We start from the raw sequence: 23,228 nt of genomic DNA on the forward strand, positions 1-23,228 counted from the left end.
ACGTTTGTTTATATATATTTAAAATTCTCATTTCAATAAAGTAAGGTTTACAATGAGAAAAACGATCAGCAAAGTTAAATATGCGAATTGCCCGTTTCGGACAGCGATAAAGACGTTGTAGTTTACTTTTTTCAGTACTTCCCTTGGCAAAATTTGCATAGTTGAGTAACAATGAATAAATGAGAAATAGAGTTGTCTTAAATTTATCTTATTGAGATAATCTCGAGCTTTGTATAAAACTCCAATGTTTGTAGAGACTTTAGAGCATATATAATTAATGTGTTGATTCCAAGTAATGTTCACATCGAGATAAACACCTAGAAATTTGGTGACGGGATCTTTTTTAATTTCAGTATTGTCAATAAAGATTTGAGGCAAGTTTGAGGGTAAGGAATTTTTTTTCTTAAGCGAATGAAAAAGTGTCCATTTAGTTTTTTCGGTGTTTAGTGTTAGTTTATTAGATTTGAACCAGTGGGATAAATGTTCAAGTTCTTTATTTGCTGTAGCAAAAAGTTCGTTAATATCACTCTTAGAGACAAACAAATTAGTATCATCTGCGAACACGATGCTCATCAGATTAGTTGCTTTATTTAGATCGTTTATATAGATTAAAAAAAAGGAGTGGTCCAAGGATTGAACCTTGTGGAACTCCGCATGTTATATTTAGACAATTGTTTTGATAGCTGTCATTACCAATAACAAATTGTTTTCTATTCGATAAATAACTTTTGAACCACCTTAACACTTGTTTATTTATTCCATAGTATTTCAGCTTTTCAAGTAAAATGTGATGGTTGACCGTATCGAAGGCTTTCGATAGGTCACCTAAAGTATATTTTGATTGTTCAAAAGATTTTGAGATTTCATTTACAAATTGGATGATGGCATGTTCCAATGAGTTATCCTTTTTACTTAAATGAGTGCTCAATAGATAAACTAGAGCTATATAGTATATATGTCACTGTTACCCGCAGTACCAGAAATTAGCTAAATGCTAATGTCTTTAATATAATTTAATATTGCAACTCTGAGTTTCATGTGTTATCACAATCATCAGGCAAGTAGTAAAAGTTTAATTTTGCTAGGTAGCAAAATTAAACTTTTACTACTTGCCTGATGATTGTGATAACACATGAAACTCAGAGTTGCAATATTAAATTATATTATAAATATTAGCATTTAGCTAATTCCTGGTACTGCGGGTAACAGTAACATATATACTATATATATATATATATATATATATATATATATATATATATATATATATGTATATATATATATATATATATATATATATATATATATATATATATATATATATATATATATATATATATATATATATATATATATATATTGTTATTCTGAACTAATATAAAAATCTAAAAATAATTCACAACAAATATGGAATGCAATTAAAGAAATAATTGGTCAAAATAAATATAAAAATAATGTTTTGCCAAAAAAACTTTTAATTGACGATTTAAATTGTGATAAAGTGCTAATAGCTGAAAAAAATTTTTAAAACTCATTAACAAAAAACACATTAACAAAAAATTTTTTGTTAATGTTAGCTAATGAGTTTTAAAAATTTTAAAACTTATTTTGAAGAAATACACCATAAGTAGGGGAAAGGGGGCTAAATAGTACCCCCTAAGGAAAAAAATTAATAAAAATAAAACTAAATGTAGGAAAAAGTTTATTTTTAGATAGAAACAAGCATTGATGAAACTAAAACAAACAATTATGATTTCAAGATGTAAATATTAAATAAAGAGCACACTAATAAAAACTAAAAATAGATAAGGTGGTACTAATTACCCACAAGAAGGTTCAAATAGTACCACTAGTGAGGCTAATAAGTACCAAAGGGTATGAAGGAAAAAAAAGCTCAGCACTAATAATAAGTAATAAATAAAACAATAACTGGTTCATTCTACACTTGTAAAATATATTTATTGACATAATTCACATATATAACTATCATGTGACCCATTTTGAGACTCAGATGATGAGCATGCAACATGTACCCATGCTCCACAAATTAAACACTGGATCATATCCTTCTCAATGTCCTCATCATACATGAAGCAATACCAACACTGCTCCGTCATTTTTTGGTCAGTGTACATATTTCATCTGCTGGCTTGATTTTATCGTGTTTCCACCAATTTCAACGAATCAGAAAAAGAACAATGACGCTGGTACGAATTGCACAGCGGTACTAATTACCCCCCTTTCCTCTATTCTACAAGATTTTTCAAAAACAACTTTGTTGTACCAAAATCTTATTCAAAACTGAGTTCTTAGTCAATTCAAAATCGCGGGCCATTTTTGTGCAAAAGTTTTCCAATCATTGTTAGCAAGAAGAATATTTTGCTTAATAAGTTTAAAATTAAATCAAAGCGGTGTTTATTACACACTGATGTTGACTTATCTTGTTTCTTTTAAAATAGATCAATAAAACAAAATCATCTAAAACACTACATCAACTAAGAAAAACAATGTTATTAATTTAAGTTAATCTTAAATTCAATGACCCTGTAAGTTCAAAAACTAAATTAAATAATTACTGACATGAATCATTATCATTATTCGCAATATTTTTTTTTTAACTTTTTAGATCCTTCTTTTTCGTTGTTCTTTTTTATTTTTTATTTAGTTATTGATTTTATCTATTTATTACCTATTGAATAAGATGATCTTATTTCAATGTTAATATATTTGTAAACATTTATCTTATTTTTCAATTTATACTTTATACTCTTGGAAAAATTTTTAGAAAAGTATATATTGTAACACGGTGCTCGGCGGTAAGGCAAAAATTATGTCTTTTTCTTGCTCCAGCCATTTATTTGTAAATTTATGAAGGTTGTAACATTTCTTGAACGGCAAAATATAATGTTCAAATATATATATATATATTTTTTTTATTTTTTTTATTTTAGGTGCCCCAAGAAGTCCTAACGGACTTGTCACAGAGCACCGCGGAAGTGCATTTAACCAGGAAGTTTACACCTCCTTCCTTACCGTGACGCGAAAATATGTCCAAGGCTCGTTTCGAACCTGGAACTCTTGCTTATAAAGCAAGCGCTCTAACCACCGCGCCACGGCCGCACAATATATATATATATATATATATATATATATATATATATATATATATATATATATATATATATATATATATATATATATATATATATATTATTACTATAATTATTACTATAATTACTTAAATTAACTTTTTACATTGACATTTATACGCCAGATGCGTGAGATCAATAAAATATGTCCAAAATCAATAATATACGTCCTCTTTAGGGATGGGTGTGAATATTATGTTTAGTCTTAAACAAAGCTTGCTACGGCAATGAACATCAATATGCTTAGCAAATAACAGAATAAAACAGTTTTAAAAAATTTTGAAAACACATCATAGTTGCCACTTGAAGTTATAATTGAAAAACTCAATAAAATGCCAAAAAATAGTGCTAATCAAAGCGGACTTTCTAAAGTTTTTATAATCTACTTCACAAAATTTTACCATAAAATTGTCCATAACAACTGCCTAAATAAGACATTAAAGTTTACTTGTAAATTATTGAATAAATTATCTTTTCTTGAAAAAAATATCAATTAGTTTTAATACTAAATTTAAAATGTACATAATAATTTCTGATCATGTAAAATTATTATGTTTTTACTTAAACGTTCTTTACTTATAGTTTTTATTGTATTTTTCTCTTTTATCTTTTACATTTTATATTTATTATAGAAATTTATTTAAAATGTTATTAACAGCAACAACAACAACAACATCAACAAAAACAACATCAAAAACAACAATAAATCTGCATTGCGTCTTTGCGTTAAAATTGTCACTCTGTATACCTCCCTTTTTTTAATTTGTTTTTAAGGCAATTCCGTTGTTGCAACAACAATTTAAAAACGAGTTGTTTTTTAAAACGGGTTTTATTTTCAACTGCAACCATACAAATTGACTTAACTTCAAACCTGCGTGTAACCTGATTAAATGAACTCTAAAAAAAAAAAAAAAATCTCTAAAAAATAACATTTTGCGCAACAATGACTTAAACGCGCCAAATGATGTTAGTGAATCTATATAATATCTTAACTGTTCAACATGATTATTTTTTTCGTCTGTTATAACATATTGGTAAATAGCGGTAAATAAAGTTTTAATGTTTAAATAATTTTAAATAAATAAATAAATATATATATATATATATATATATATATACATATATATATATATATATATATATATATATATATATATATATATATATATATATATATAATATATATATATATACATATATATATGTATATATATATATATATGTATATATATATATATATATATATATATATATATATATAAATATATATATATATATATATATATATATATATATATATATATATATATATATATATATATATATATATATATATATATACTTATTTTTATTTAATTTTATTTATTTAACTTTTATTTCGCTGATTAAACAATATTCTAATTTTTCATATAAAATAAATAACATCGTAAACATAAAAAACCTTTATAAACAACGTTTTTAATCTTTTTAATTTATAATATATATATACTGTTATAATCAGTCAGGGACTCAAAGAAGGTAAGGATGATGCGTTTATCATCACAACCTATTCAAAGAGCCCCTTTAGTCACTATTGAAATAAAAATATAAAAACACTTTAATTTTTAAAGAAAAATAAAAAAATTAATAAAATTAAAAAACATAGAAGAAAAAAATAAAAAATAAATAAAAAGAAAAAATACAAAAAATTCTGAAAACAAATACTGTAAACTATAATATATATGTCAGGAATTAAGGAGATGCATTTTAGTTTGTTGTTTAAACGATGAAATGCTTTTTTGGTCTTTAATACTTTTATTTTGGAAACGATTCCATATTGATGGACCACGGTTTGTAATTACAAAACTTGACTGCTGTGATTTAATTTTTCCTAGTTGATAGTCGTTCCTTGTATTTGAACGCAGATTATATTTTTCAGAAAATGATATCAGGAAGTTATCTGAAAAAACGCTTGGTAGAAGATTGTTTATATACTTATACATAAAAATTATTATCTGTAATGTGTTAAGTTTTTCAATATCTAGAACCATCATGCTTTTCATCACTGGGGCCGGGTTTACTAACCTATTTAAATAGTTAATTGCTTTGCATACATGGTTTTGCAGACTTTGCAATTTTAGCAATTTGGTTTTATGAGTGCTGGCCAATACAATGTTTGCGTACAAAAGCTGACTATGTACAAGACTAAAGTAAAGCATATTACGTGATTTACTATCGAGAAAAGGTCTTGACTTATACAAAACAACTATAACAGAGGACACCTTTGTTTCAAGAAGACCAATATGGTTTCTCCATGACAAATTTTCATCAAAAAGTACTCCCAAAAATTTTGTGCATTTGTCACGTTTAATTTGATTTTTATTAATAAACAGTGTAGGCAGCTTTAACGGAAGATTAATTGATTGTTTTTTTTTATGAAATTGAGTAAAGCTAGTTTTTTTACAATTTAGGGAAAATTTATTTGCTATGAACCAGAGGTTGAAATTTTCGAGTTCAATATTCATAGTTTCAAACAAAGTCTTTGCATCAGGATGATTAAAAAATAAATTTGTATCGTCAGCATACATAATAGTAGATATTTTTTGGGAAGCTTTATGCATATCGTTAATATATATTAAAAACAATAGTGGACCTAGGATTGAACCCTGAGGAACTCCACACGTAATATCAAGGGCTCCTGACTTTTCTAGTAGTACAAATTGTTTTCTTTATATATATATATATATATATATATATATATATATATATATATATATATATATATATATATATATAAATAAATTAATAAAAACACTTATCTAATTTTACATGTGACTTTTTACTAATTTATTATTGCTCAAAAAAACAACGACAAAAAAAATATATATTAAAAATACAGTGGAGTGTCTTCTTTGATGACATTAAAGTTATTCATCTTATATTTGTTTTCATGGCGACACTTAGACGCAAATTCGTTTCGCTTATTTTAGTAAAGGCAATATATATATATATATATATATATATATATATATATATATATATATATATATATATATATATATATATATATATATATATATATATATTATTATTATTATTATTATTATTATTATTATTATTATTATTATTATTATTATTACGCACGTGAGGAACTTAAAACTTTGATATTTGAATTTGCGTAAATACAAATCTCAATAAGTGGAACTTTTAATTATAACAATAGCTAAAATATTTTATGCTGCATCAAGCTACAACTTACCCACTCGAAAATACTATCTACACGATTCCTCAACTGTTATGTGTTCATTTTACTGCAAGTATCTCCATGTTTCCCCAGACGTATGTGCTTACCGAGACTTGTGCTCGCGCACGATTGTATAGCTAATAATTTGCGCACACACAAAGTTTTGAAAATTTTGGCACAATAACGCCAGTTTTTGTAATTGCGGTATAATTACGCAGGTTTGCACCTAAGCAGTTTCTCCAAATAAGTAATTATCTACTGTCTATCAATATTTGCCTCCTATGACTAATACTTGCCTTAAGCCTCCAATATACATAATAAGAACAACCTAAAAAATATTAACTTGATGAATACAAAATCTAAATTTTTTTTTGTATTTTAATGTTTTAAAAAATCATACAAAAAATATTACTTTAAAAATTTTATCTAAAAAATGGTCATTTAAAAATTTAAGAGAAAACTTAGAAGCAACTATCAAAACGTGATCAAGCGAGACACTTGTAAAACAAAATCATCCATGCATTAACAAACAAACCAGATTGGTTTCTGCTTACTATGTTAATTAATCACATATTGGTTTTTCAAAGAAAAATATGTTATTTTATGGAGAAGGGATTAGATTTTTTGTCAGCTGTTACCAGCTATGGAGTTTTTGTTTTTAATTTAAGTAGTTTTATCAGTTTCTCTATTTGGAAATGTTCTCTATTGAAAAGTTAGTTATTTTGGGGTTGCTTGGTCATATAACAACTCAAATATTGATTCTGCCTTATAGTGATGAGGCGGAAGATAATGTTTTAGAAACAAGCTTAAAAACTTTGCGTTCAAACGTCACGAATAATTCCCAAATTAAAAATTCATTGACGGACTCAAAAAGAAAATTACTAAATAGAGATTTAGTTAGTATCACGAGTTTTAACAAATCACGAGTTTTAACAAATAGTGTCTATACGGTTGCTCCAGCTTCTACGGTTGCTTTTACTGTAGGGAAATTAAAACAAAATTTAAGTTCGACATTCTTGGAGCATAATAAAGAAAATGCTACCAATAAAACAAATATAAAACTAATAAACATTTCATTTTCTAACAAATCAAAAGCAACAAATCTCTTATCCAACTTTCAAAAGCTAAAGAAAGATAATATGCGATTTGTGCAAGAAAGAGGAGTTAAAAAAAATTTCTTAGAAAACGCAGTTAACAACCAACCACTTATCGAAGAGATATCATCTTCTGAAAATCACCGTGGTATATTAACAGATGATATAATAAAACAAAAAGTTGCTATGGCAAAAAATATTTTAAATTTAAAATACTTAAAGCATAAATTACAGCCTACTTCTGCAATGATGCAATTGCGAAATTTAGATTCCATGAGCTTTCCGTTTAAAACAGAAGCCGAAGTTAGCATTACAAATGACTCAAATGAAAAGAAAGAAACTATAGATGCTAATATACGTAATAAAACAACTAATAGTGATTTAGGAAAAAGTGTTCCTAGATCTGAACAAGTGTATGCTTCTCAAGTTAGTTCTACACTTATGCCGCCTTTAAATACAACACCATCGCAAGTAGAAACTCAAGTTCCTAACACTACTCCACAACAAGAACCAGTCAACTTTATATCTCAAGATTACGGAAATGTTTTGGTTAGCAGTCCAAAAAATATTACGGAAATTACACCAAAAGTTGAAGATGAAATAAATGATCCTTTTGTGCCTTTGGCGGATATCTTACAAAAAGATGTTTTAACTACATGGGTTTATAAAGATTATATTAAAAGTCCAGCCGACTTAATGCTAGATCAAGGTTTAATTAATCGAGCAAAAATAAGCTTGAGTACAGGAAAAAGATTAAGACAAGTTTTTGAGAAAGCTCTCTCTGGTAAAGAAATACATGTAGCGCTTATAACCAGTGCAGTTACACGAGCATTTGCAAGTGATCCTGCCAGTCAAAAATGGCTTTATCCTAATGCATTAATTGATTGGTGGCAAAAGACAATAACACCTAGTACAAACTCGTCTATGATTTATAAAGATGTCTCATTGACAGGAGTTGGCAGAGATTATTTTTCTCGTTGTCTAAAAAATCATTTACCAGATAATGGGGATACCAATCTTGTACTATGGGAACTTTCCGGAAGCGATTATAAGCCACACGGAAAAATAAAGCCTTTAGACGCAATATCTCTGGAGCGACTATTAAGGAACACATTAGAATTTCGCTCTCATCCCGATCTTATCATTTTAAATTTTTTTCGCGGGAACAACTTGAACCATAGCGCTTATTGCAAAGAACTTGACGAAGAAAGTGAAGCTCGTTTAGCTAATCATTATGATTGTACCGCATTAAGTTGGAGTAAATCAATTTGTCCGTATCTAACTGACGACGAAGAAGGTTTTTCTTTTTCTTACTTGTTTTCTCGAGATAAGATTCATCCGAGTATTATAGGACATGCTCAAATGGCATATATTTTAATAGATTACATTAGAGATGAGTTCTTAAACTTTTTGCGTGATCCAAAGCCGGTATCTAGATCGTTTCCATTACCACCGGCTATATTTACCCAGGTGTTTCACCCATTATGCTTTACAACACTGAAAACTATAAATGCTGTTATAAATGGTGATAGCAACGACTTACCAGTTATTTTTATATCTCCTGATTCACGGGATGAAGCAATACATAGATCTAAAATATCCAGCTTTTCAAATGCTATAGTTCCAATAATAATGAGATTTCAAGTTCTTGATGATAAACTTGAAGATAGAATAATTGGCATTTTAGTTTCTTTTTCAAAACCTTTAAAAACTGTTGCAAGATTAGATGATAAACCGTTTGTTTCTCTGCAAGTTAAAGATTATGCTTCCGGAGAAATAATGGAAATAGGTCCTGCTATGCGTCTGAGTAAAGGACCGCATATGTTGAGAGTATGGTCTCAAGATAAGACCTTTAAAATTTTAGCTGTTACATTAGATTCAATACATAATCCTGTGTGTTCAAATGGAAGTACTATAAAGAGTGACATTGGATGTTAATAAATTTAAAAACTCTAGGTTGCTTTACTTCCTTTTTTGATAGGTGTAAATATGTAAAAAAAAAAAAAGAAAGTAGATTTAATTAATTTTGTTACAATGTAAATATTTAGTTAGCTTGACAAATATTTCTAATAGTTTGTTAATGGCTTATTTCATTTAAGCAATATTGCCCCAATATTGTTTGGTATTCGGAATTATTCAAAAAACTATAATAATTTAACAAAACTTTTTCAAGTGATTTTATTTTTTTTAATTATTTATTTGATTCAGACAACAAGTTCAGTACAAGGTCCATAGTTAAAATTAAAAAAAAATAATTAATTGAAAGTTCTGTTTAATCTATACACAGCTGCATATATATGCATATATATATATATATATATATATATATATATATATATATATATATATATATATATATATATATATATATATATATATATATATATATATATATATATATATATATATATGATTTTATTATATTTTGATTTTTTGACGAGATTAATTAAAAATAACTACATAATTTATACTACTAAAAGTTTCATGCGTTTTCTAACCATCAGGTAAAAAATGCATTGTTTTCGTTAAAAAAATATACTCTAAATAAACATCGTGACGTTCAAAAACAATTATAAATCTATTACTATGGGCAACCGTGGTTTGGTTTTTTAATCTTTGGGCTCGTAGTTGTCAAGCAAGAACTTGTTTTTGTAAGGGCACTAAGGTATTGCTTCTGTTTTTTTATTTAATAATTCTTGCGTACCTGTGTATGATATTTTGCAAAGTTTTTCATGAAGGCAAAGCAAGCATTTTTTTGTTACGTTGCTGTTGGCAGGGACTTGTTTAATTATTAACTAGGCTAATTTGAGTGTTACTTTTAAGTTTTCTTTTATCTGCCTTATATACTTTTAAAGGATGGTTGAATTTTCATCGAGCTCTCTTGCTGAATATATGCACACAGCAAAATTAAATTTATATATCTATATATATATATATATCTATATATATATATATATATATATATATATATATATATATATATATATATATATATATATATATACATATATATATATATTTATATATATATATATATATATATATATATATATATATATATATATATATATATATATAAGTGTCAACATTTTGTCGAGTCAACATTTTGTCGAGTTGCACTTGTTTTGTCCAGAAGGAAATCAACTTTTTTTAAACTTTTGATTAATTTATTAATTTTCGTGTACAAATAATGAACTTTGTGATGAATAAAACTTGAAGAACTTTGTCTCTAAACAGTTACATAGTTATTTCTCTAAATTAAAAAAATGCAGCTCTTTTATATAAAGAAACTAAAATAGCATTATTTGGTTACACTCGTTTTGTCCGATACTGTATATATATATATATATATATATATATATATATATATATATATATATATATATATATATATATATATATATATATATATTTCGCCGTTTGACAATAATTACAATAACTAAGTAAATAAATAAAAATTATATATATATATATATATATATATATATATATATATATATACATATATATATATATATATATATATATATATATATATATATATATATATATATATATATATATATATATATCAAAACTTATGATAATGATAGAAGTAAGTAGAAGACTGCAGTCTTAACATTAAGTGTCTTTTTTTGCAATTTTACAATTTTTCACATGAGAAATTTTTCACCAATATTTTAAAGTTCATAAATAAAAAAAACAAAAGCAAAAAAGACAAAACTTTTTTTTTCTTCATATATTTTGCTGTTTTTTTACAATAATATAAAAAAATTATTCCATAAAAAAAGAAAATATATATTTATATAAACAGGGGCTCAAAGAAGATATGGATGACCAGAGGTACCACAATCTTTCATGGAGTCCCTTTGTGAGCTTTAACAAGTGCAAAGAAAATAAAGTTATTTTAATAAAATAAAAAAATGAAAAAAAAAAGACTCCGTTAAAAAAAAATCTTCAAAAAAACAACAACAAAGCTTTGTAAAAAAATAATAGAGAAAAAAGACAATAAGAGGAATAAATTCTTATGAATATATCAAAAAAATCAGGTTAAAAAACGATAGTGTATATTAAAAAAGCGATAATGTATATGTTAATTTTCAAAGCTGTCATTTGATTTCAAAATTTCTTTTTCTATATAAAACTTAAATGAATTTATTGTTTTCGCCATATTGATGTGGTTATTTTTTAAACCGTTCCATATCTTAGGCCTTTGATATGTTATATAATATTCTTTGTATTTAGTTAGTTTACGAGGAAGTGTGTATGTGATATAAACCAAAACAAAGTCATACACGTTATGATCTTATAAATGAGTATAAAGTAAAGCTATTTGTATTATAATATAATAAGTATTTGCGAGATTACAATTATTTGAATTCGTTAAGGTGCCGAACATGATAAACTTATGTCAAAAGCTCACACTTAAGAGTCACATTTACATACAGCTTCAATCTTTACAAAATCCTGTATTATCAACACATCCTAAAATACACCAAATTTAGTGACTTCGTATTTTTTTTTTCTTTTTAAGAATTAAATTCGGCTCTCGGGATAAGATGAAAAAGCTTTTTTAAGTAAAACTTTCGGAATTTTAAAGTTGTGAAAAAAGTTGTTTGGATATTTGTAATCAATTATGGGAAATTGATTTTCAAAGTATTTTTGTAGCGAAATATTTTGTGATTGAAACATAAATACTTAATTTAGAAGTGGTTTAATTTATAAATAATAGGAGCTCCAATTTTCATGAATAATGATTTGGCTTGGGCATATCTGTTAACACTGCATACTATTCGACACGCTTGCTTTTGAAGAAGAGATTAATTATGACTTTAGCTACGAAAGCTGGAGTGATTTAAATGTCTTTTTTTACATTAGTATTTTAGCTAAAATAAAATTTTTTTAAATTAAAATACTTCGATTGTGATGAAGTTGTGGTGTAGTGGTAAAGCACTCGTTTCATAATCGAGAGGTTCCGAGTTTGATACTCACCACGTCCCTGGTAGTACCGCGCTCATCTTGTTTCTCTGCGCAGCGGCCCTGCTCGTCAAATGATCGTCGATTGATGTTCGTGTTTCGGAGTTATAGAGTTGAGAGAGGGTTATAACCACTATTAAGCAACCTCCTCATCTGTAGTGGCGTTCTCGGTCTTGAATAAAAAAAAAGGGTAACAAACTACATGTTTAAATTGGTTGAACCAAAATTTAGCGTTTGCTTACATAGGCATACTGTTTGTTAAATCACTCAATAATCATTATCACGTCCGATGTTAATCGTTCATAAATCATAAATCTTTCATCAAGTTTAATTCTTATGTGAAGATTACTTGTTGTAATCAACATAAATAATTAAATATTCGATTTCATATTGTTTATTTTATTTCAATAGATATATTTATGTTAAAGTTTTGCTAAAGTAAGTTTTGATAGTTAGTCTTGTATTAATAATTTATATAAATTGTTGATTTTTTTTACATGATAAATGGCCAGAAGGTGATACTGTAGAAAAACGATCCTCAATACTCATATAGTGGCACTATTTTCTTTGTAAACTAAAAAGAAGGCGATGCTCCGAAAGTTACGTTTTTGTCCAAAAAAAACACTAATCCTAATACCTACCATGCGCATGCGCGAATTTTTATAATATGTTATAGTTATGGTGGTAGTACAGTAATTAAAACTGAAAAAATCATTTTTTCAAAAATTTATTTTTTATATCAATAAAATCATAGTAGATTCCTAAGTTTTTCTTGGATTGCAAAAAAAACTTGTATCTACATCTAATCTTTATTTAAAATGATTCAGTATTCATTTTTATCCATAGCAACGCTTTGATTATTCCGTTGCTACGCATTTTTGCAATGAAATTATACCACAAAATGCAATAAAAACACATTTATACTGACTGTATAACAAAGTACTGTTATTCACCTATTGCTTCTTGTTTATTGATTTGATTTCATTGATTCATTGCGCTCAAGACAGCTATTTGTACTACTTTATGTTGTTGTCAAGGTTATTTGTGACTCTATACCTTATAAATAAAGTGTTATGGATGGATCAAAAAGAAAAATATCTTCAAAAAAGCTATACCAAATGTAAAATCAAAGTTTCATGAAAACTGTGATAAAAGGGTTTACATTTTTAAAGAAACAACGCTATACTTTCAGACTGAAGTTCAATTTAAAATATTCCACGCTCATCCTCCTTCAATAAGTTGTCGAACAAAGAAGTTGTACAGGGTTTTTTAAATATAAATGAAGATTTTAACCTTATTATAAGATTAATTTTACCTTAAAACATAGTTATGCTTCTTAAATGTCAAGATTTTGTAAATTTACAATTTGATTCTTCTAAAAAAGTAAGCCTAGGCATTGGACATTAAACTTGTTGCAATGGTTTTTAATGAGAAACTGTTTATTTATTTATCTACTACTATTGCTAAAAAGAACTCTAATCCAAAACAAAATGATCTAGTTAAACGTGTGTACCTGACATAAATCCTAATGTAGTATATTTTGAATTGAGTAAAAGATCGCCATCAGTTTTGTATGTCCATCAAAAGGTTCATGTTACAATCTTTAATCTAAAAAATTAGCTGAAAAAATGACATATATTTGATTTTTTTTTATTTTAGCTGTTGTGTGCACTATCAAACCAATACTTAAAGTCATTTCTTCTTATTAATTTCCTGAAAAATATTTACATAGAAAAAAACAGAGTTCCAATGAATCGCTAAATCAAGTTATGCGAGATGTCTAAACTGTATACATGTTGAAAAAACTGCTTTAAGTATTAAAGTAGGACTGTTTTAAATTCTGCTGTCACTAATTCAACTGTTTTAAATTCTATGATGAACAAGAATTTTTAAATAATTTTTTTAATGAGTTTTGAATGACATTTAGTTATAATGGGCAAAATTGTAGTTTATGTAAAGACACCAAACAAGTCTCGGAAGCAGAAAAGCAATGTAACCATAAAACAAAATTGAGAAAAAAAAATATTATTAGAAATACAATATTTTTTGTGATCAACGTAGAACATTAGTTGGTGTAAAAAAGTGTTGGTGTAAAAAAGTGAAGATTTTTGAACTTAGTTTGTTTCCTTTTTTTTTTACTTTCATTTTTCTCAAAGTTATGTTTTTTGGGCCGGCGACGACGATATTTTCAAAACCAATTATCAAATTGATTTGAAATTTGGCCCACTTATCGTATTATTATTTACAACATACACTAGAATAAAGTTTAATGTTTCTCTCGTTTTGTATTTTTTAAAGATTTTGTGCCTTTAAATTACCCCATTTTTGCCCAAATTTACAAAAATGCTAATATTTTATCGAGTTTTAGACCTAACTTAAATCTTTTAGTCCGCGACACAATGACACATAATATATCACCAGCCATATTTTCAATCATAAATTATGAACGGTTGCTAAAAAATCTTCGTCACCCTTTACCCCATTTTTTGACCTTTAATGAATAATCAATAATAATTAAAATTTAAAGAAATTTAAAAAGTTAAAAAATTTTTTCCTGCCTCCACGTTCCTGAGTAGTCTAACTAAAATATCTATCAAAATATTTATTAAATAACATATAAAAATACATAATACATTATAACACAGGGCCGTTGGAACAAAAATTATATTGGGGGAGAGGGGTGGGGTGGGGGGCAGTACTACCCTGAAATAGTTTCAAGAACCTTTTTTATTTTTTAAAAGTCATTTTTTTAGCCAATTTCTTAAAAATTATTTATTTGAAAAATTACTAGGGGGGGGGGGGCAAATGCCCCTGCTGCCCACCCGGTTGCTACGGGCCTGTAACATAAAAATACATAATACAATATAACATATAAAAATACATTATATAATATAACATAAATATAATATAACATAAAAATACATAATACAATGATATAAAAATAAAAAAAAACAATAAACTCTTTAGAACGCAGAGTAAATAAAAAACTTTCAGTGTTTTGATTAATGAAACATTTTTTCGGAAAAAACTATTTAATAAATATTTGTCGCCTATTTTGTTACAAAAAAGTATATTCATCCCACTGCTAAATGAAGACAAACATAATTTATATAAAATTTTATCAAAATATACAATATATTTTTTTTAATGCATTTTAAAATAAATAATTCTACATATAAACGATACTATACTTCGCACTGAGTACTTTTTTGTGCAATTGTTCTATCAACTCCATTTATTTTTGACAAAAGAACTGGTGTCTCAATAGAATCGGAATTACTAGATGTATAAATTGAAGCAAGAACAACGTATTGACTTCCAATTAGATTCTTAAAAGTTGTAACACCTCTTACTCCGTTCAATGAAAACGCGTACATTTGTTGAAATCCAAACTCATAACTAAACTTATAGAGAGAAACTGATTGGTCAAATTGAACAACAAGCAAATAAGTTACTGATCCAAGTTGATATATTGATGTATCAACAGCTCTTATTGTAGGAATCGTTTGAAACCAGACAAATTTGGTTGTTGCAGGATACCAAGCATAAATATCAACAGATACTCTAAATGTTGATTTTCTTCCTATTGTGTATTCTTGATCATTAGCGACCACCAAATATAAAATATTTCTATTCCAAAACGATGTTATACAACTTATACCACGAGAACTAAGCTGTTGATATAATGATACATTTGTTTCAGTTACTAAAGCAATATTAACCCAGCCATAAGATGAAACATTGTCTGAACGCACAGCAAATGCGACAGAATATCCAATTGGTGAAATGAAGCCGTGTATTGCTCTTGAAGGTAAATTGTTTATTTCATAAGAAATTGTTTGAGAAGAATTTAATAATAATAATTGTAAGCCACCTTTTGTGTTACTTATAAAAATGTAAACAAGATTTTTTTGATACTGCAAAAACGCATCTGACGCTCCTGTAGTTGCAATAGTACTTTCAATTTCAAAGCTTAAACTTGTCATGTTCCATTTATAAAGCTGTGAAGGACCTGGATTAAAAGAGAAAAAAAAAAAGAAATTATAAGTATAAATTATAAATTAAAGTAGAAAAAAATATAAAGTTAAAAAGAGCTTATCGAAAATCAATTTAAAAGAAAAAAATAAGGCCTGATCAGAAAACAACCAGTATTGGTTGCAAAAGGTTTAGGTTGAAATAGTATAACTTTAATTGTTTGTTTCAGTAACACAATAATCACTTTACTAGTGAACAACAAAGCCACCCAGTGACCTCACTGACTGGCTTTGTTGTTATGAAAGTTTATTAATATTATTTAAACAAAAATTTAAAATTTGGATTTAAAGTTGCAGTTAAACTTAAACATTGAATTAAATTTAAAGGTGCAAACAAACCTGAAATGTTGGGACAGTTTTCATCATAGTTAACAACAAAAAGAAAAGAAGAATTCCATGCAGTGAAAAACTTCATTTTTATGACACCAGCAGTTGGTATAATCTGATAATCATAAAAACTTTTGGAAGAGTAATTATACTTCATGATATAAGAATAAGTACATTGATCACCAAAATCATCTGATGGAACTGATACAGCTAAAAACTCTTCATTTCTGATAACAAAATATTCCACATGTTGAACCTTTTTATGAGGTAAATTTTGTTGCAATGTAAAATAATCCTGCTGACCTGCACCACCTGAAAATGTATTTTAATTATATAAAAATTAAATTTAGTAGATACTTTAATATAAGTGTAAACATAAATAATAACATGAATATTAACATAAATATTAACATATACCGCACACAAACACAAAAAAACATAAAATTAACATAAAAGAAAAAACTTTTAATTATATATAAATAAATTAACAAAATCAATACATTAGTAAACAAATTTTTTAAATTCAAAAGTTTTTTAAATTCAAATTATAAACAAAAATTTTTTAAATTCAACTTCTTACATTTATAACATAATATGTAAAACAAATAATAAATAGAAAAATTAAAAGCTCTCAAACCTTCAAGTGCTGCCTTTGCATAAGCAAGCGAACTACATTGTGTGTTTAAAGTTACATTTAACTGATTTTGAAGATTTAAAACATTTTCCTGAAGAGCAGGACTCTTATTTATAAAATTTAAAAGATCAATTTCATTAACTAAGCCACTCACTATAGTATTACTGTTAATGTAAACATCATTGATAAAAATTATATCACTTCCAATAGTTTGATTGTTATTTATTGTTGCACAGGATTTATAAAATTCCTCCCAACTAACGTCGGCAATATTACCTAAATATCATTTTTAGTTGCATAAAAAAACGTAAAAATTATCATTTAAGAAAGATTTGTGCTACTATGAAAAATATTGCTAAATAAGAAATAATTAGCTCATTTAGCTACTTATTTAGTTTAGAAATATCTATGACAACCAAATATAATAAACAATCAAACCTTTAACTTGAATGTTTTCACTAACTAAATTGCCAGTAAATGTTTTTTGTCCTATTATCTCTTGTTCTGTATGCAAAGTCACAAAACTATTGTTGTTGATTATCTGCCCATCAACTTTCCCAATGGATAAAATATTTTGCATAACAATATTGTTTGAAAATATTTTTTCTCCGCCAACTTTTTGAACTTGTTTAGAATTGATAAGAAGTGATGATGAAAACAAATCGCTGGTATTAACATTATTGATTAGTTTTTCCACTGTAACATCATTAACTGTTTTTAAAGGTGATAAAAATGTTTTTTGACCTAAAAATATTGTTGTTAATAAAAACTTGTAAATAAAACTTGTACATTTTTCACATACTCAATAAACAAGTAAAAGTTAAGCAAAGGGAATATAAAAGATAAAAATCAAACTGTTAAGAACAGGATGTTAAATATAGTTTAAAATAATATTGTCTATTTTTATGATATATTAAGTATAACAAATGTAGTATATGGCAGTATTAAACACCGAGTCAATAAAAATAAAACAAAATGTTTACCTAATACAATCTGTTCTGTTGACTTTGTCAATAAATCATTTGGCAAGTTGAGACCATTAATTTTTTCAAAAACTGTTAAATTATTAACCGTTAAAGCTCCAGTAAATGTTTTAGAACCTATCACTTGATTTCCATTAGTCTTTAAAGTAGTCTCATTTAAGTTTGAAATATTAACTCCGTTTATCAAGCCATTTACAATTGAATAATTGCTTACATGAATATTACTTGAAACAGAAAATCCATTTTGGAAAACAGTATCTCCAACAACTGTTTGATCTATGTTTGTTTGAACAAGATTTTGGGAAAACTCCTTAAAATCTACACCATTTATTGTTGTTGCCATAGTTAAATTGTGCAACCAAGTTAAATCATAGAATGTTTTTAATCCTTTAATTTCTTGGTAATCTAATCTATAAAAAATAAATACTACAATTAGATATGCATTATAATACAATATATAAATATAGTTTTGGTTTATGTAATTTCATCATAAAATATAATTATTCAATCAAGCTATTTACTTTTAATTACATTTCTATTAAATATTTTATTTCTATAATATTATAGATTAATGTTGTTTGTTATTATAATAAACAATAAATGAATATAAAAATTTACCCTTCTGTTCTAACAAGCCCTAAGTTATTGATATCAAATCCATTTACAAATGTGGAGTTGATATTTGTTCCATACAAATCTTCTGAAAAGAGTTTATTACCTTTTAAAATTTGATTTCTATCTTTAAATACAGCTTGATCAAGTAGTTTTTCAAAATTAACATTGTTGATAGTACCATTAACAATAATTTTATCAAAAGATGCTGATAAAATATTTTTAAACCCATCAATAGTTTGTTCTTTTGTTTTATATACAATATCCTTATTTATATTCAGTCCATTTACATTTGATAAATTAAAATAAACTCCTTGGATATTTCCTTCCATCATTAGCATTTCAAAATGATAATTGCGATTTTTTGAAACTAAATCATTCAAAGTTATTACATTTTCTCCTATTAATAAATTCTTTGTAACAAAAACATCTTTTTCAACTTTCAAATCTGATAATATCTCAAAATCTCCATCCACTGTAACAGTTTCATTCAACAGAATTGTGTTTGCTTTAAGTTCAGAGATATCAACTTGGTCAATCGTTGAGGTTGTGAGCAAATTCTTTTTTAATTCTATGATTTCAAATACTTTTTTTGACGTAATAGTTTGGTTTGTGTTTAAAGTAACAATGTCTTCCTGTAGCAAATGTAGGTCAATATTATTTACATAATGAGTAGATTTATTGTAGTCTGGTTGTTGAAAACATATACTTCCTGTTATGGTTTGGTTTCTTGAAATCATCATCCCTTCTGAATTTAAATGAGATAGATCAACTCCATCAATAGTTGTAGAAACAGCAAGATCATCTTTAACTGTTATAAGTAAACTTTCATAGGAAATGGAGGTAAACTGTTTTTGAGCTGAAACCTCCTGATCTCCACTTAGCATCATAACATCTTTACTAAGATCAATATCATTTATCTTTCCATCTACAATTATATCACCATCTATATGTATATACTGTCCAAACCCTTTAACACCAGCAATAACCTCATTTTCGTGAAGAGTGATTACAGTGTCTTCTAAACTTTGGATATCGATTTCATTTATTTTACCTTCAAGTTTAATATTTTCATTAAATATTACATCATCTTCAAACATGAAGTACCCTTGAAATGTTTGTTCTTTATTTACTTGCACAAAATCATTTGGAAAATGGAAACCATTAAGTAAAATAGTATTCAAATCAGATGTTACATTTAATAGATCTATTTGTATTTTACCAGTAACTACTTGATCCCCATCAAAATGTAAAACATTAGAGTATAGTTGCTGAAAAGTTGAATAATTATCATAATTAACCATACTTTGGATGGTAGAATTATAAATTTCAATTTCTTCAAAAAACATTTCTTCAATGGAATCTGGAGTGTTAATACTAACTGCTGTATGAATAACTTCTGATATATCAACATCATTAATTGTAAAATTTTCTTTCACATCATAATTTCCAACAACTTCTAAAGAATCTGAAAACATTTTAGATCCAAATATTTCTTGATCCCCATCTAGAGTAATTAACTCAGTCAAATATATGCCATCTACTTTTCCTGAAACTATTAAATCCTTGTTTGCTACAATATGCCCTTCAAATGTTTTCATGCCTGTTATGTTTTGGTCATTCAAAACGTTCACATAATTGGTAGGATCAATTTCATTTATAAACTTCTCAACATCAATGTCTTCTAAAATAGTTACTGTTGAATTAAATACTTTGTTCCCATAAAAATAATTTATATTCTCTTTAAACCCAATTGCTTTTTTAAGTTCCTGCAAATCGTAGTTGTTTAACTTTAATGTTACATTAACTGAACTGTTACTAAAAATGCTGCTGAAGTCTTTAAAGCCATTTATAATCTGTTCAGTTGATTTTGTAAAAAGATTTGAAAAAACATTAGAAATGTTAAGATTGTTTACAAAATTATTAAAAATAATATTATCTGCACATATCGGAGCAATAAATAAATTTTCACCCGAAATAACTCCTGATTGATCAGTAAGCATTACTTCTTTAGTGACATTGAAATTATTTATAAGACCAGCAATCATTTTGTTTTTCAATATGGTAGTTTGCTTAAAAATTTTTGGCGCTGAAATAGTTTGGTTAGTGTTGTTAAAAACAAGGTCATCTTCGATTATAAGTCCATTCAAAAAACCTACCTGAATATCTGTTGCTGCAACTTCACACATAAATGTTTTTTCCCCAGATATAGTTGAAGGCTCTAAGTATGAAACTAAATCATTAAATAAAAAGGAGATATCAATTTCATTCACTGTATCAAGTTGAGCATTTTTTTCAATATTAATAACATCAACAGACAGTTCATTGAATGTCACATTAGCTGTAATATTTTGCTGTTCATCTATAGTCATAAACAGGTCTTTATACTCAAAAATATTATGAACTATTAGATTTTGCTGACTGAAATTTGAATACAGTTTTTCGATAGAAAACAAAGTGTCATAAAGAGTTTCATTCTCAAAAACATGTGCAATACTTCCATTTGTAACTTCCAGTTTACTGATATTAGCTTTATTAATAAAAACTTTATTAAAAAAAATTTTTGAACCTGTTATGACATCACTATCATTTTCTTTTACAGCATCATTTAAAACAGTTTGCGCAGTATAAAGCATCATTTTAACTTCCTCTAGAGTTTTATTTAACTGAATCAATTTTGCTTCAACTTCTCTTGTAAATGAGTCAAGTGGACTATCTGTAAAAAAGACTTCATAAGTAAGTTTATAAACAGATTCTTTCATTGTATTGTTTGCACCAACTATTAAAAACAAGTCTGAAGCTTCAGTACCGAATTGTTTTTGAGAAAAGGTTGCTAATGATAAAGGATTGGGTCGAAAAGCAGCTCCAACATCATTCAGCTGGTAAATTGAAAAAGGTGCAATCTTAAAACTTTCTTTTGTGTGAGAAAATGTATAAAGTCCAACTTGATCAACATTATTTCTTTGATCTGCATAAAAAAGTAAAATATCCTTCATACAGTTTGGTACTGATAAGCTTACCCATTTCTTTGCTCCATATGTTGCAACAGATTGTATGAGGTAATATTTTCCATTGATATATTTGTAAATATCTGAGTAAACACCTAATGATTTATTATACACTGTTCCTTTTGCTTCATTTGCTACAACCAAGTAGGCTTCACCACTTAGCAAAAAGTGGTTCATATCTTGTGCACCATGGGTAGGAAGGTATTGCAATATATCAAACAACTTTGTTCTGTCATTATAGACATAAATAAATGAAAAAATGTCTAAGTTTCCAATGTTATCACGATAGTTTGTAACTATAATAAAAGTTTTCAAATTATAACTATAAGATTCAAGATCTACAACTCCTGACCCAGGTAAGCTTGAGTGAAAATAAAACATATTCATATTGGGATCATAGCGGTATACTATCACTTGGCTTGGAGAATAATATTGTTTTCCATTAGGTGTGTTTATAAAATATGATCCTAACATAAGGTATGTTGTTTCAAGAACTGTCACATGCTTCAAAGCACGGATATTATTATTCGGAAACTCTTGAATTTTTATAAATGTGAATGCAGGTGAAGGTCCAATTTCGTAAACTGTCACTTTGGTTGGATGTGTCCCATTATTATCTTCAACATAACCTATATACACGTATCAAATAGGTTCTTAAAGTTCTTCAATAATCAAAATATTTAAAGTAAAATTTAAATCTTACAAAATAAAAGTAAAATTTTAATCTATTTAGACTATATATTACCAGTGACCTTCCACGTCATATTTTAAAAATCCTTAAAAAATGTTGCAGATAAAATTTATTTCCCTTAAATTTGTCTTAATTTAACTTGATATTAATTGTTTTCTTAAGTTTTTTGAAACTCTTATTATTTTCACCAATGCTTTTATTAACTCGGCGTCTCTGTTTGTCTTGATTACTAACTGTTCGTCTTGTTTGTCTGTGAGCATCAAATCTTGCAATCATTTTTTGAGTCACTTCCTGATGATAGATTTTCTTCAAATTTTGCATACATACTCTTGCTTGATGACAATACAATATTCAATGATTAGTTTTGCAATAAGTCAATTAATTTAGTTAATTTTAATTAAGTTTATTTTTTATATGAAAAATAGTTTTTAAAATAAGTATATCAATTGTTTTCACGCATTTAGCATATTTGTATAAGGCATTGACTTCGTAAACA

General features: G+C 26.6%; 2 protein-coding genes across 3 annotated transcripts in view; one reads left to right on the forward strand and one right to left on the reverse strand.

Moving 5' to 3' along the window:
- The first annotated feature begins 6,914 nt into the window (after positions 1-6,914).
- LOC105845842 (uncharacterized) lies at positions 6,915-9,547 on the forward strand. The gene has a single exon (XM_065804555.1). It carries the CDS (start codon positions 7,068-7,070, stop codon positions 9,402-9,404), a length of 2,337 nt encoding a protein of 778 aa, XP_065660627.1. The 5' UTR covers positions 6,915-7,067; the 3' UTR covers positions 9,405-9,547.
- A 5,892-nt stretch (positions 9,548-15,439) lies between these two features.
- LOC100213957 (uncharacterized) overlaps positions 15,440-23,228 on the reverse strand; it is a 22,111-nt gene continuing 14,322 nt past the window's right edge. For both annotated transcript variants that reach the window (XM_065804557.1, XM_065804556.1), the window contains exons 5-10: positions 19,040-22,670; positions 18,422-18,831; positions 17,877-18,182; positions 17,442-17,714; positions 16,817-17,116; positions 15,440-16,455 (exon numbers count right to left, since the gene is read on the reverse strand). In XM_065804557.1, coding sequence (XP_065660629.1) covers positions 15,629-16,455; positions 16,817-17,116; positions 17,442-17,714; positions 17,877-18,182; positions 18,422-18,831; positions 19,040-22,670 — 5,747 coding nt within the window. In that variant the 3' untranslated portion in view covers positions 15,440-15,628. The remainder of the gene's footprint in view (positions 16,456-16,816; positions 17,117-17,441; positions 17,715-17,876; positions 18,183-18,421; positions 18,832-19,039; positions 22,671-23,228) is intronic.

This window comes from Hydra vulgaris, chromosome 09 (genome assembly GCF_038396675.1).
Source record: "Hydra vulgaris chromosome 09, alternate assembly HydraT2T_AEP".
In the NCBI taxonomy this organism is placed as follows: domain Eukaryota; kingdom Metazoa; phylum Cnidaria; class Hydrozoa; order Anthoathecata; family Hydridae; genus Hydra; species Hydra vulgaris.